Source organism: Suricata suricatta, chromosome 4, assembly GCF_006229205.1.
Source record: "Suricata suricatta isolate VVHF042 chromosome 4, meerkat_22Aug2017_6uvM2_HiC, whole genome shotgun sequence".
NCBI classification, from domain to species: Eukaryota; Metazoa; Chordata; class Mammalia; order Carnivora; family Herpestidae; genus Suricata; species Suricata suricatta.
In genome coordinates this window covers 116,541,219-116,554,575 of record NC_043703.1, presented here as the reverse complement: position 1 = coordinate 116,554,575, position 13,357 = coordinate 116,541,219, and the positions used below count along the sequence as shown (strand labels likewise).

The 13,357-nt window shown below is 41.1% G+C and overlaps 1 protein-coding gene and 1 long non-coding RNA gene across 8 annotated transcripts in view; one reads left to right on the top strand and one right to left on the bottom strand.

Moving 5' to 3' along the window:
• LOC115289965 overlaps positions 1-5,771 on the bottom strand; it is a 25,270-nt gene extending 19,499 nt beyond the window's left edge. For all 3 annotated transcript variants that reach the window (XR_003907898.1, XR_003907897.1, XR_003907899.1), the window contains exon 1: positions 5,663-5,771. This is a non-coding gene — a long non-coding RNA (uncharacterized LOC115289965). The remainder of the gene's footprint in view (positions 1-5,662) is intronic.
• On the top strand, positions 5,709-13,357 carry TPRKB (TP53RK binding protein). Of its 5 annotated transcripts, none has more exons than XM_029937607.1 (6): positions 5,850-5,970; positions 9,216-9,420; positions 9,620-9,779; positions 10,673-10,795; positions 12,118-12,291; positions 13,235-13,357. In XM_029937607.1, the coding sequence occupies exons 3-6, from the start codon at positions 9,639-9,641 to the stop codon at positions 13,319-13,321; spliced, it is 525 nt and encodes a 174-aa protein (XP_029793467.1). In that variant the 5' UTR covers positions 5,850-5,970; positions 9,216-9,420; positions 9,620-9,638; the 3' UTR covers positions 13,322-13,357. The 5 variants fall into 5 exon arrangements, with proteins under 5 accessions (XP_029793465.1, XP_029793467.1, XP_029793466.1 ...); XM_029937606.1 differs by having other exon boundaries at positions 9,216-9,450; XM_029937605.1 differs by lacking the exons at positions 5,850-5,970; positions 9,216-9,420 and adding an exon at positions 5,709-5,839.

Below are 13,357 nucleotides of genomic sequence, written 5' to 3'. Positions count from 1 at the left end.
TGTCAAGGCCTTCTGTGATCTGACTCCCAGATGACTTCAAAACCTCTCCTAGGGGTGTCTGGGGGACTCAGTTGGTTAAGTGTCTGACTTTGGCTCAGGTCATGATCTCACGGTTTGTGAGTTAGAGCCCCGTAATGGGCTCTGTGCTGGCAACTCGGAGTCTGGAGTCTACTTCAGATTCTGTGTCTCCCTCTCTCACTCTCTACCCCTCCCCCATTCGTGCTTTGTCTCTCTCTCAAAAATAAACATTAAAAAAAAAAACACCTCTGCTATATTCTATTCCATTCTTCAGTGTGTGGGCAACTTCCTGAGTACACTCTGTTGAACATTTATGGGTACCATGTCTTTGTTCTCCAGGTTGTTCCCTTGCTTGTAATGGCTTTGGAGCCTCTATGAGCAAATCATCCCCATTCTTGCCCATTTCAGTAAAGTCTCCTCTCCCAACTCTACTCACTAGTGAATGATTCCTTTTTCTGTAACATATCTTGTATCACTATGTAGCATCCATTTCATTTCTATCTCCTGTTACGTGAGACACGGGTTCCAAGCAGTCTCAAATACGCAATCCCCTCTTCCTTCATGAAGGTGCCATCTGGGGGTACTTGCATGGCTCAGTCAGTTAAGGGTCTGACTCTTGATTTTGGCTCAGGTCATGATCTCATGGTTCATGAGTTCAAGCCCAGTGTTGGCTGTGTTGTTGTTGCAGAGCCTGCTTGGGATTCCCTCTCTTCCCCTCTCTTGTCTGCCCCTCTCCCATGTGTGGGCTTTCTCTCTCTCAAAATAGGTAAATAAATAAACTTAAAAAAAATGAAGGTGGGGCGCCTGGGTGGCTCAGTTGGTTAAGCCTCCGACTTCGGCTCAGGTCATGATCTCACGTTCGTGGGTTGGAGCCCTGCGTCGGGCTCTGTGCTGACAGCTCAGAGCCTGGAGCCTGCTTCGGATTCTGTGTCTCCCTCTCTCTCTGCCTCTCCCCACTCATGCCAAGTCTCTCTCTGTCTCAAAAATAAATAAAACATTAAAAATTAAAAAAAAAAATGAAGGTACCATCTTCCATCTGGCCCACACTCTTTTTTTGCCTTTCCAGCAAACATTATTGCATTCCCTAAATTCAGGGCCTGCATGGCCCTTACAGCCTCCACACTAGCCCTCTCTCTTAGGTCATTTATCCATTTTAGAATTGGAGGAGATGCTACACTGCATGCCACAGGATCTGGCTTTCTGAGCTGCCACTGAAGGGATGATCAGAAGGGTGGAGAAGTCCGCTCCCACTGTGGGGAGCCTTAATTAATGGAACACAGAGGACAGGAGGGAGCCTGGCAAGCAAATTTCCCCTCTTTTCTCCCTTCTGTGGACTACTGTCAGGAAGTTTTCCTTTCAAGACTTCCAAAGAAAGTCTAGCCCACGGAATTAACACATATGCCAAACAACCTGTGTCTTCCTGGCTCACTGTGAAGCCTATGAGGCAATCGAGTACCTCACATTGCTTTGCCTCTTTCCTTGCTTCACTTCCCTTTTCTCCTAACCATAACCAGTGCGTTCACACATCCCACGTGAGACATCAGCACTTTAATCCTTGCCTCAGGCTCTGCTTTCCAGAGAACCTAAGGTACTCAAGCATTTGTTAATAAATTTGGCAGTCACAGTTTTCAGCTTTTTTTTTTTTTTTAACATTTGTTCATTTTTGAGAGACATGGAGAGTGAGTGGGGGAGGAGCAGAGAGAGGGGGAAGCTCCAGGCTCTGAGCTGTCAGCACAGAGCCTGATGCAGTGCTCAAACCCACCAACTGTGAGATCATGACCTACCAGAAGTCAGACACTTAACCAACTGAGACTCCCCGGCTGTCCCAGTTTTTAATTGTTCAACCATGCATATGAGAATGGGAAGTACCAGAGCTCTTCCACTGATGCGACATTGAGATCCTACAAATATTTTTACCTTTAGGAATATAGAAATGTCAATTACATTCAAGTTAACAATTTAGCAAGAAGGATAATCTATCAACTTATAGGTTGGCATTCATTTTGGAGGTAATTTTCACATGCCTTGGGAATAGGTTTTGAAGTCTTGGTGTCTTCCACAATCCATTTTTTCAGGTAACACATCCACGATTAGAATCACTTTATCAGATTGTAACATTTATGCATACTATTATTACAAGTTTATATATTGCAGAGAACAAGGTTGATAATCTTGTGAAAGTTCTCATTTGCCAATATCAAGCCAGATATTTTGAACTAATTTCATGATACATAGTGATTTCTTCCCCTGCAGCTGTAGTAAAGGGATCATCTTTATCTATGAGAAGACTTGAAGAACAGTAAAATTCATCTTTTTTTCATGTACAGTTCTAGGAGTTTTGGTAAACGTACTCAGTTTTATAAATACTACCACAACTGAGAACCTTGCCATCACCCCCAAAACTTCCCTCATATCATTTTGTAACTAAATGCTCCCACCAAACCCAGACCTTGACAGCCGCTGATTTGCTTTCAGTCTCTATATATATTATTTGCCTTTTCTTAGACTGTCATGTAAGTGAAATCATACAATATACAGCCTTTTGGATGTGACTTCTTTCAAATAGCAAAATGCCTTTGAGATCCACCCATGTCACTGAGGGGGATGGATAGTTGATTCCTTCTTGTCGCTGAGTTAGTATTCTTTTTTTTTTTTTTTAATGTTGTTTTTTTTTTTTGATACAGAGAGAGACAGAGCATGAGAGGGGGAGGGACAGAGAGAGAAGGAGACACAGAACCAGAAGCAGGCTCCAGGCTCTGAGCTAGCTGTCAGCACAGAGCCTGACGTGAGGCTCGAACCCACGAACGTGGGATCTGACCTGAGCTGAAGTCGGAGGCTTAACCGACTGAGCCACCCAGGCACCCTGAGTTAGTATTCTATTGTCTGGACATACCACAGTTTTTTTATCCATCTACCAGTTGACAGACTTCCAGTTTTTGACTTTTGAACAAAGTTGGTATAAACATTTGTATACAGGTTTTTGTGCACACATCTGCATTTATTTCCCTTGGAGTGAGGTTGCTATTATATATTAAACATACAAAATGTTTAATTTTATAAGAAACTGACAAATTTTTTCAAAATGTCCCTACTATTTTACATCCCCATCAGCAGGGTATAGTTGCTCACATCTTTACTAGCACTTAGTATTTAAAGTGTAAAATTTGATACTTTTGACACATATACAACCATGAAACCCTTGCCACAATTAATATGGAACATATCTATTACCCCAAAGTTTCCTTGTGCTGCTTTGTAATTCCCTTTCTCCATCAAGAACCCCCTACACAAGCAACCACTGACCTTTCTGTTGCCGTAGTTTTAAGTGGAATCATACAGTATGTACTATTTTTATGTCTGACTTTTTTTTATTCAGCATAAAAAATTTTTTGAGGTCCATCCATGTTATTAAGTCACAAGAGTTGGTTCTTTTTTACTGCCGAGTTGTAGTCCATTGTATGGATATAGGATTTGCTTTTCCATTCACTTGATGAACATTTGGGTTGTTTCCAGCGTTGGGTGGTTACAAAAAAGCTTCTATAAACTGAGACAATTTTCTTTTAATGTCTATTTTTAACCAACTTTATTGAGGCATAATACATAATTTATTTCCATAAAATATTTTTTAATGCATAGTTTGATGAATTTTGACAAAGTCATACTCCCTTTATAACTAACACCGCATCAAGATCTAGAACATTGATAGGCCTCACAGCAAAGATTCCCTTGGAGTCCTTTCCAGTCCATCCATGTTTCCCACTCCTCCATTCCCAACAACCCCTATTTTGCTTTCCAGTCAATCTAGAATAAGTTTGTAATTCCTAGAGTTTTATAGAAAAGGGATCATACAGAAATATATTAAATCCTAGTTTCTTGCTCTTTTTTTCTGAGCATGTTTTTAGATTCATTCATGTTGCAAATATTATTCCAAGTATCAGTAATTTATTCTTTTTTGTTACTATTTCATTGTATGAATTTACCACAGTTTGTCCGTTGACCTATTGTGGGGATTGAGTTGTTTCCATTATTTTGCTATTATGAGTAAAGTTGTAGGTCACCTGGGTGGCTCAGTAGGTTGAGCCTCCGACTTTGGCTCAGGTCATCCGTGTCAGGCTCTGTGCTGACAGCCTGGAGCCTGCTTTGGATTCTGTGTCTCCCTCTCTCTTGTCCCTTCCCCACTTGCACTCTTTCTCTCTCTCAAAAATAAACAAACATTAAAAAAAAAAAAGAAAAGCTGCTTTGAACATTCATGTATAAGCCTCTGTTAGGTACGTTTTCATTTCTCCTGGAAAATGCAAAGGAATGAAATGCAGAGTACAATAAATATATTTAATTTTTAAAGAAACTATCATACTCTTTTCTAAAGTGGTTATACTATTTTATAAAATTCAGACCAGCAATATATGAGGATACCAATTATGTTTGACAACACTTATACCATCAGTCTTCTAAATTTTAGTTGTGTGGGTATGTAGTAGTTGCTCATTATGTTTTAAATTTGCATTACTCTGATGACTACTGATATTGAGCATCTTTTCATGTGTTTATTGGCCTGATTCACAGATTCCTTATAAAGTGTTCAAATTTGTCACCCATTCTTAATTAGGTTGTTTCCTCTTACTGAGTTGTAGGTGTTCTGTATGTACTCTGAATACCAGTGTTTTTGTCAGGATGTCTTTTAGAGGGGTGTTTGGGTGGCTCAGTTGGTTAAGTCTGACTTCACCTCAGGTCATAATCTCACGGTTTTTAGGTGGGTTCAAGCACCAAGTCGGACTCTGACAGCTCAGAACATGAAGCCTGCTTCAGATTCTGTGTCTTCCTTTCTGTCTGCCTCACCCCACACCCCCAGCTTGTGTGCTCTCTCACTCTCAAAATTAACATTTAATTTTTTTTACTTATCTTTTATATATGTATACATGCATACATATATACGTGTATATATATGTATATATGTATGTATATTCCCACTGTTCAAGCCCACAGTTCTCTTTACTATGCCTTAAATGGGGGAAGGCCATATGTGTCTCAGAGCCTTTGAACTCTTTGTTGCCTGGAATGCTGTTCTCCTCAGTTACACAGCTTGCTTCCAGACCTCCTCCAGTGTTCAAAGGGTCCTTTCTGGTGGGATCTTAACCATCCTATATGAAATAGTAATACCCACGGCCAGGCATTCCTTTCTTTTATTTTTTTCTCCGTAGCACATATCCACCCAACCAGTATATTTGTTATTTACGTATGTAAATTAACCTGTTTTCCTGTGGAAAAGTATGGACCAAGATGAACCCCAAACATAAAGAACATGTAAAATAATTATCTGCAACTTGTTAAGGGGATTGCCTCCTCTCTTGGAGGCTGATACACTTAGAGATGACAATTTTCTGAGTCTGCTGGACACAGGAAGGCGTTGATTTCATCAATATACTGTCACCTAGCAAATCGCAGTCCACTCCAATTCTTCCCTAAATGACCCCACAGATGCAAGAAGGAACTTGCCGTCCCCGAAAAGAACTGTAGCTGAGACGAATGTGGCGTTCATCTTGGCCAACACTGAAGAAACCGATGTCACCCGTAACGCCCCAAACGCGCTGATGAATCAGGCTGAGACTCGCCCTGAGACCTCAGCGTCCGGTCCCCGGATTCTTACCGTCTCCGTCGCCGGAAGTGACAGAAGGGACCCCGGCTCCCCTTTGCGTCCGCCGACAGCGCTGACGCTGGAGAAGGAGCTTGTGGGGTGGGACGAGGGCAGTTGCGGCCCAGCTTCCGGAAAGTGAGGGGTTTGTTTCCGAGGGGAAGGCCTTCCGGGAGGACCGGGAGCGCGCAGGTGAGTTCCCTCCGGCCCGGCGGAGAGGGCTGGGGGCGGGGAGCCGGGAGCCAGCCACGGGAGTGCAGAGCGCGGTGGCTCACGCTCTCGACCGATGTTAAGGAGCGCGTGTTAGAGGCCCTGGGACCCTGGTAAATGAACTTTTAAACGGAGAGTTGAAGGGAGGGAGGAAGAAGTCAGGGGCAGAGTTGCGGGGCGAGCCTGGGGATTTGAAACTTTGGAGGCCGCTGAGCGGTAGCAGAAAGACCGCGGTCCCGAGACAGGTGCGCTGACAGCAGCACTGGGCGTGAGGGCTGCGACTGGAGGGTCCGAAATACCCTGCTGTCCTGTGAGGGCTTTATCGCAGAGCGGCGGAAGGACGGGATGTGGTTTACGTTTTGAAAGGATGGTAGAAGTTGGATGGTGGGAGGGCTGGAACGGCGAGGCTACCACCCCAGGAGGCCACAGCTGTAGTTGAGAAATGCGGCCTGGGCTGGGGGCAGTGGGTACTGGGGAGAAGTGGAAGGGTCAAAATGATTCTTAAGAGGTAAAGTCAAGACTATAGATTAACTATGGGAGCTAGGAGAATTATTGTGGATGTGCTTTGATTGAGAGGTAGGTGTGCATGATGATTCTAAGTTTCTGGCCTAAGAAAGGGAATTATATTTTGATTTTTGCTAGGGTAATGAGAGACAGTAAGGCAGGCTGCGGGCAAAGTATAAGCTAGCACACACACACCCCAACCCCCCAGTGGGATATGTGTGATATCCCATGGACACTTCTGTCTACCCAAGAACAAAGGAAAGGAGAGAAAACAAATCGTTAAAAACTGATGAGAGTCTCCACCAGTTTACAAAAGAAAGGTAATCCGTTCAATAGCCTAAAGTCCAGGAACTCCCTGTTGTCCTAATGTTAATGCTTTGCTAGAGGGAAAAACAACCTTAGTTTAACAATAGCTAGGCCTCCAGTAATTTGTGAGTCTTTAGCATAGGAAAGTCTCTAGAAACTTCCCTTTTGACTTTACCTCCTCTAAGCTCATAGTATATAACAAGCCACTCTTCACAAACCCCTCTTTCTGCCCATTTGTCCTGTACCCATGCTTTAATAAAATCACCTTTTGTTGTACCCAGATTTTAATATTGCCCCCAAAACCAGAAACTGCCAGGAAGACCGAGTCACCCATGCAAAAGCAAAGGGCTTTATTACGGGCTTATATAAACACGGGCTCACAGACTCCACCAATGTACTGGATCCACGTGGAGTGAGCCCCGAACAAAGGCAGGGTAGGGCTTTTAGGAGTTTGGGAAGGGGGAGTTACAGGAAATTGTGGCACAGGTACAGGGGTCCAATTATTATTATACAATATTATTGACAGCAGGTTTAACCATTCACATTGCCTAGAGTATTTGTTACTTTTGGCGGGACCCAATCACAACATTTAGAATATTGACCAATCACAGAGTGGGCCCAGACCCTCACGTAGGGCGTGACTAGTCTTGGCCTCCATCTTTAGGCCCGCCCTTAGAAATGTTAAAGATGTTAGCTGGCCTTTCCTGATTGGGTGTTACAAGGGTGGTCCCTTCTGCCTTGGGCAATGTGTGCCCTTCTGTTGTCTCTTGGAGTCAGTTTCAGACCTGCTTCCTTACACTTTTGGCACCAAAGACGTCTTCAAGAATTCTTTCTTGGGGCGCCTGGGTGGCTCAGTCAGTGGAGCGTCCAGCTTCAGCTCAGGTCATGATCTCACGGTTTGTGGGTTTGAGCCCTACGTCGGGCTCTGTGCTGACAGCTAGCTCAGAGCCTGGAACCCGCTTCAGATTTTGTATCTCCCTCTCTCCCTGACCCTCCCCCACTCATGCTGTTTCTCTCTCAATAATAAAATTTAAAAAAAAAATTATTTCTTGACCATCAGCTATGAGCCCCACTATCACCCCAAGACCTCATTAAGGGGACCTTTTTTTTCCTACTGTAAAAATGAAGACTTTTTTTCCTTGCTGATTATCTGTGTTCTTATTTTGTGTGCTTACTGCCAAAAATTCAGTTTTATAGAAGATGATAAATGTTACCAATAATCCTGCCAGCCAAGATGGCCATATTTTGGCGTGTTTCATGTTTTTGTTTTGTGTGCGTGCATCTTTTTGTGCAACTGGGAATATATATATTCTATTTTAATGTATCTGTCAATTTTTTCCCCATTGGACATGACCATGACAATAAAGATTGAACTGCTTGTGTGCCAGGACTTTATTGACACATATTTTTTTTTCCCTAACAGAATGTCAGATGTAATTCCACCAAGTCTGAGATAACTTTTTGGAGTATCTACTTTCAATATTTTTATGCTCCTTTTTGAAAAGCCCACAGTTTATGCCATATTTTATGTTTTCTTTCTTTTTTAATGTATTTTTTTACAATTTATTTTGATATAGAATGTGCATCCAGTGGGAGAGAGGCAGAGAGAGAGAGAGAGAGAGAGAGAGAGAGGGAGAGAGAGAGAGGAAGAAAGAGAGGCTCCATACTGCCAGGGAGGAGCCTGATGTGAAGCTTGAACATAAGAACTGTGAGATCATGACTTGGGCCAAAGTCAGATGCTTAACTCACTGAGCTACCCAGGTGCCCCTATGTTTTGTTTTCAATCAGATATTTTTACTTAATGTTATTTATTGCTATTTCACACCAATTAACTGGTCTCCAAGATGACAGTTTTTAATGCTTGTTTAGTTGCAACAAATCTGTTATTTGCTAGTTTGTTTCAACTTTTTGCTATTAGGATGATGAGAGGAGCATCTTCTTACATAAATTTTCAGGGTTTTAATTTATTCCTTGAAAAGAGTCCTAGAAATGGAACCTACCAAGTAAAAGGACAAAATGAACTTCTCAAATTGCCTCACCCAAGTAGCTAAGACTTGATTGAAATTGTTTTAAAGATCAAATTTTTGCAATACTTAGGTTTTCAGTTCAAGGATATGGTTGTCTTTCTACTTAGTCAATTGTCTTTTATGCTTCTTTTATGTCTTTGTCCTTTCCTTATTAAATTTATGTCTCAGAAAGGGCCACTATTGATTTTTTAATAATTGTACCCGCTCTTGGGGCACCTGGGTGGTTCAGTTGGTTAAGCATCTGATTTCACCTCAGGGGAAATCTCATGGTTTGTGGATTCAAGCCCCTACATCAGACTGTGTGCTGACAGCTCAGAGCTTGGAGCCTGCTTTGGATTCTGTGTCTCCCTGTCTCTCCCTTTCCAAACTCCTCCACTTATGCTCTTGCTCTCTCTCTCTCAAAAAAACCAAAAAACATTAAAAATAATAGTATTCCCTCTCTACTTAAATGTCAGGTATGAAATGAGTATCTATAAGTCAAGTGTCATACTTCAATAAAATTTTCTTATATTTGTGTCTAGGTTCTGCTAAAATACACATAAAATGGGCAGATCAGAAAGCTAAAAAGGCTAAGTTGGAATGAGGTTCTGCTAATACCATAAGTAACCTGTGGTCTACACAATTCCTGACATCCTGCTCCTACTTGTCTGCTAGAGAGCTGCCCCTCGGCCGTGCGTCAGAGCCTGCCTGCACAACCAGAGAACCAGGCAGCAACCGGGTCCTTTGGTAAAGGAAGCTAGAAACAACTCAGCAGGGGTAGGAAGACATCTCATGAGGATGCCAAGTGTGCTTTGGGAATGGATTCTTCTAGTTTAACAGTTGTGTCATCTTATTATTAAGATTATTTGTTAGCAAGGATGTTTATTAGTGAATTATACCTTTAGCTTTTAAACAGATTTTAAACAGAAGTCTTTTGGTCTTTTAGAATCCTGCTTGTCTATGAAATGCAGTTAACACACCAGCTGGACCTATTTCCTGAATGCAGGGTGACTCTTCTGTTATTTAAAAATGTCAAAAATGCTGGACACTTGAGAAAAAAGGCCATGGAAGGTGCTATTGATGGTGCATTAATAAACCCTAAAGTGGTAAGTACAAGTGAGAACAAATGAGCTATAAAGGGGCATTTAAGAATATGTTAATTTTTCAGGATATTATAGGTTAGCCTAAAATTGTCATCATTGGATAAATAGTTCTTGTCTAAACTGTGGAGTCAGACTGGGCCGACCTTGAATTTAATAGTGAATAGAAGCCAAAGTGCCGTTTCCTCCCCAAGAGATGTGAAAGGTTGTATTCTGACTCTGATGTAATGGCAAATGCCTAGAGCTTCATTTTCTCATTTGATCCAGAAAAATCTCTGCACAGGAGGCATCCACAGTGGTTAAGAGCACACGCTGGAACCATGTTACCAGAACTTGATCCCAGCTCTGCCACTTATTATGACTTTGAGCAAGTGGTGGCCAACCTGTGTATCATGCTTGCTCTGTTCCTGCCATCGTTCTAAGCTAAGTGCTTTCCCTATACCGACTCAATCTTCACAACAACCCTATGAAGTAACTACTATGATTATCTGCATCAACAGATAAAACTAAGGAATCTGCCCAAGTCCCCTCAGTGGGAAGTGACAGAGCTGGGATTCAAACCCAGACAGTCTTTGCTTTGGTTTCCTCATCTACTGCATGTGAATAATAATACTGATTTCATAGGGTGTTTTAAGAATTAAAGTAATACAGGTAAAATGTTTAGACTATGGCTTTTCCCATATTAGTACTCAGCGTTCTGTATAAAATTTATACTATTTAAGGTTCTTGCAGCTTTAACATTCTATGATTTTCTGAACACCCAACAATTTTGAAAATGTAGTCCGTAGAAATTGTGATGATGTAAAACAGCCTGACATTGGAGTTACCAAGAGATAGGGCATGCGTCTCCAGAGCGCTCCAGGTTCTCTGTGTATAATTCTTTATGTTCTCTTTGGCAGATCATTGATCCATTTCAGATACTTGTGGCAGCAAACAAAGCAGTTCATCTCTACAGACTGGGAAAAATGAAGACAAAAACTCTATCAACTGAAATTATTTTCAATCTTTCCCCAAACAACAATGTAATTAATGTGGACTTATTTTATTTCTGTTGACCTTGTTGTGCTGTGTGTTTGCTAGTGTCAGACTCTAGTCGTGAAGAGTGTCTGGGCAGAGTTGAGCTTTAGCACTGCCTCTTCCTAGACTTTGCAGTCACTTCACATAGGAGTAAACAAAAATTTAGCTATATTAGATGAGGATAGTTTTTATCTGTCCTTCTTACCATAGAGGGTCAGGAAGATCCCTCTAAATGATGTATACATTTAAATGGTAAAACATTAAGCATGGATATTTGTGTGTTACCATGCACATCTTTTACTCTTCCTATAAACTCCTTAAGGGTAGAATCTGTGTCTTCACCATATACCAGAAGCCTGTCTGGTACCTGGAACAGCCCTTAACACGGGCTCCCTCACACACCCAGGACTCAGGAAGAGTTTGTGGTTTGAGATACTGGTAGTAACCAAAGTTATTGAGCTAAAGATATTCTGCCTGTGGCACATGAAAAAAATAACTGAAATGTTGCTGATGAAGTTTTAGTATTACTACTACTATTAAGACCCTAACCAGGTACTAACATCATCCAAAGGACAATTAGGAAACCCGTGGCATGGTTTAAAATAATGTTTGAAATTTTACAAAGTTTATAGAATGCATGATAATAGAATTCCTCAGTACCTGGAGAATAAATTACCAGATAATTATAATTTGTTTGAAATAATTTGAGAAACTTCACTTCAATAAACATCTGTTGGGTCTGCCCCTCTTACAGTTACAGTTCTAGGGCAGGAGAAACAAATATGTTCCTGAGGCAGGCAGACAAACCAGACAGAAATCCAAATGCACTAAGAGAAGTGATATAATGGGGCTAATATTTCAAACCAATGGGAACAGCAAAGAGGCAACTCCTGTAAGGAGGAGGGTGCAGCGGGGGAGTGACATTAGCATTGGACCTTGAGGGATGAGGGCACTTCAGGCTGAGGACGAAGTTTGAGCACAAGAAAAAAACAAAAGTATGAAATGATGGGACACCCATACAGTCGAGACTGGCTAGAAGGTGGGTATACATGGGGGTCACTTGGGGCCAGAGGGAGGGGGTGTTGGTGTGAGGAAATGCCAAGAAGTAGGCTTAACTGTGCAGAAATGAGGTGCAGTTTTGAGCAGACACTATCCTAGAGGCAGATCTGGTAGGTGTCAGGAAGGGCTGTTGAAGAGAAACTGTAGGCAGAATCATTAGGAAATGAAAAATAAGAACCTGACCAAGGAAGGAGGAGGCCCATGGGGAGATGTTTCAGACACAGAAGCTACTGGTTATTGTTTGTTTTTGTTTCGTTTTTTTCCTTAGATTTCAGAAGCTTTGAAAAAATTTGGCATCTCAGCAAATGACACTTCAGTTCTAATTGTTTACATTGAAGAGGGAGAAAAACAAATAAATCAAGACCTAATATCTCAGGTAGAAGGTCATCAAGTTTCTCTGAAAAATCTTCCTGATATAACAAATATTACAGAAGTAAAAAAGGTTTGTAAATCTGTATTTTTAGGTACAGTGTGATAGACGAATAGTAATACTGATGCTGTTTGCTTACTGATCACCAGTGCTTCTAGTTTTAACTTTTAAGAAAGGTTAATTTAAAAATACTTGAAAAATAGTTATGGATGCAAAGAATTAGAAGATGCAGGTTTATGTAAAATTTAGTTAGAAATTTAGTTGATAAAAGCATTCTTTAATTAAGAATAAATAACTTCAGCAATGCCTGGGTGGCTCAGTCAGTTAAGCATCTGACTTTAGCTCAGGTCATGATCTGGTTCACAAGTTTGAGCCCAGCGCCTGTGCTGACAGCTCAGAACCTGGAGCCTACTTCAGAATCTGTCTCCCTTGCTCTCTGCCCCTACTCCGCTCTGTCTCTCTCAAAAATAAATAAACATTAAAAAAAAAAAAAAGAATAACTTCAGAGGTACTTTGGTGGCTCAGTTGGTTGAGTGCCCTACTCTTGATTTCAGCTCAGGTCATGATCCCAGGGTCATGGGATTAAGCCCGGCATTGGGCTCTGCCCTAGGCATCGAGCCTGCTTGGGATTCTCTCTCCCCCTCCCATAGCTCGTGCTCTCTCCTCTCTAAAAAAACAAAAATAATAATAATACAGAATGCATTATATGTTTATTTTACATTTCAAATGTACTCTGTAAGCTTGATCTTTAATATCGTGTCATATACTTTAAGAATTGGTACAGATTCAGTGTCTATGTGCAAAGGGTTATCGCCATAACTGCAATTTAAAGGGAACTTTTGACATAAATGATGAATTGCCATCTACTTTGCATATTTTAATCACATTCATGATTTGTGATTTCATGTCATTATCCCAGCAGCTGAATGATAATTTCACTTCTACATAGTTTATAATGAAAACTCATAGTGCATGAATATGTTAGCATGTCATAATTCATCTTTTATTTTCACAGATATATAAACTATCTTCACAAGAAGAAAGTATTGGAACATTACTGGATGGTATCATTTGTAGAATGTCAACAAAAGATGTTTTGTAAAATGACAGAAATATTAAAATTTTTCATATGAAAACA

Excerpts from the sequence above, each read along its gene's own strand:
- TPRKB (XM_029937605.1), top strand. The coding sequence starts at position 9,639 with ATGCAGTTAACACACCAGCTGGACCTATTTCCTGAATGCAGGGTGACT. Across the intron at positions 9,780-10,672 it reads CATTAATAAACCCTAAAGTG|ATCATTGATCCATTTCAGAT; the intron begins GTAAGTACAAGT and ends TCTCTTTGGCAG. Across the intron at positions 12,292-13,234 it reads ATATTACAGAAGTAAAAAAG|ATATATAAACTATCTTCACA; the intron begins GTTTGTAAATCT and ends TTATTTTCACAG.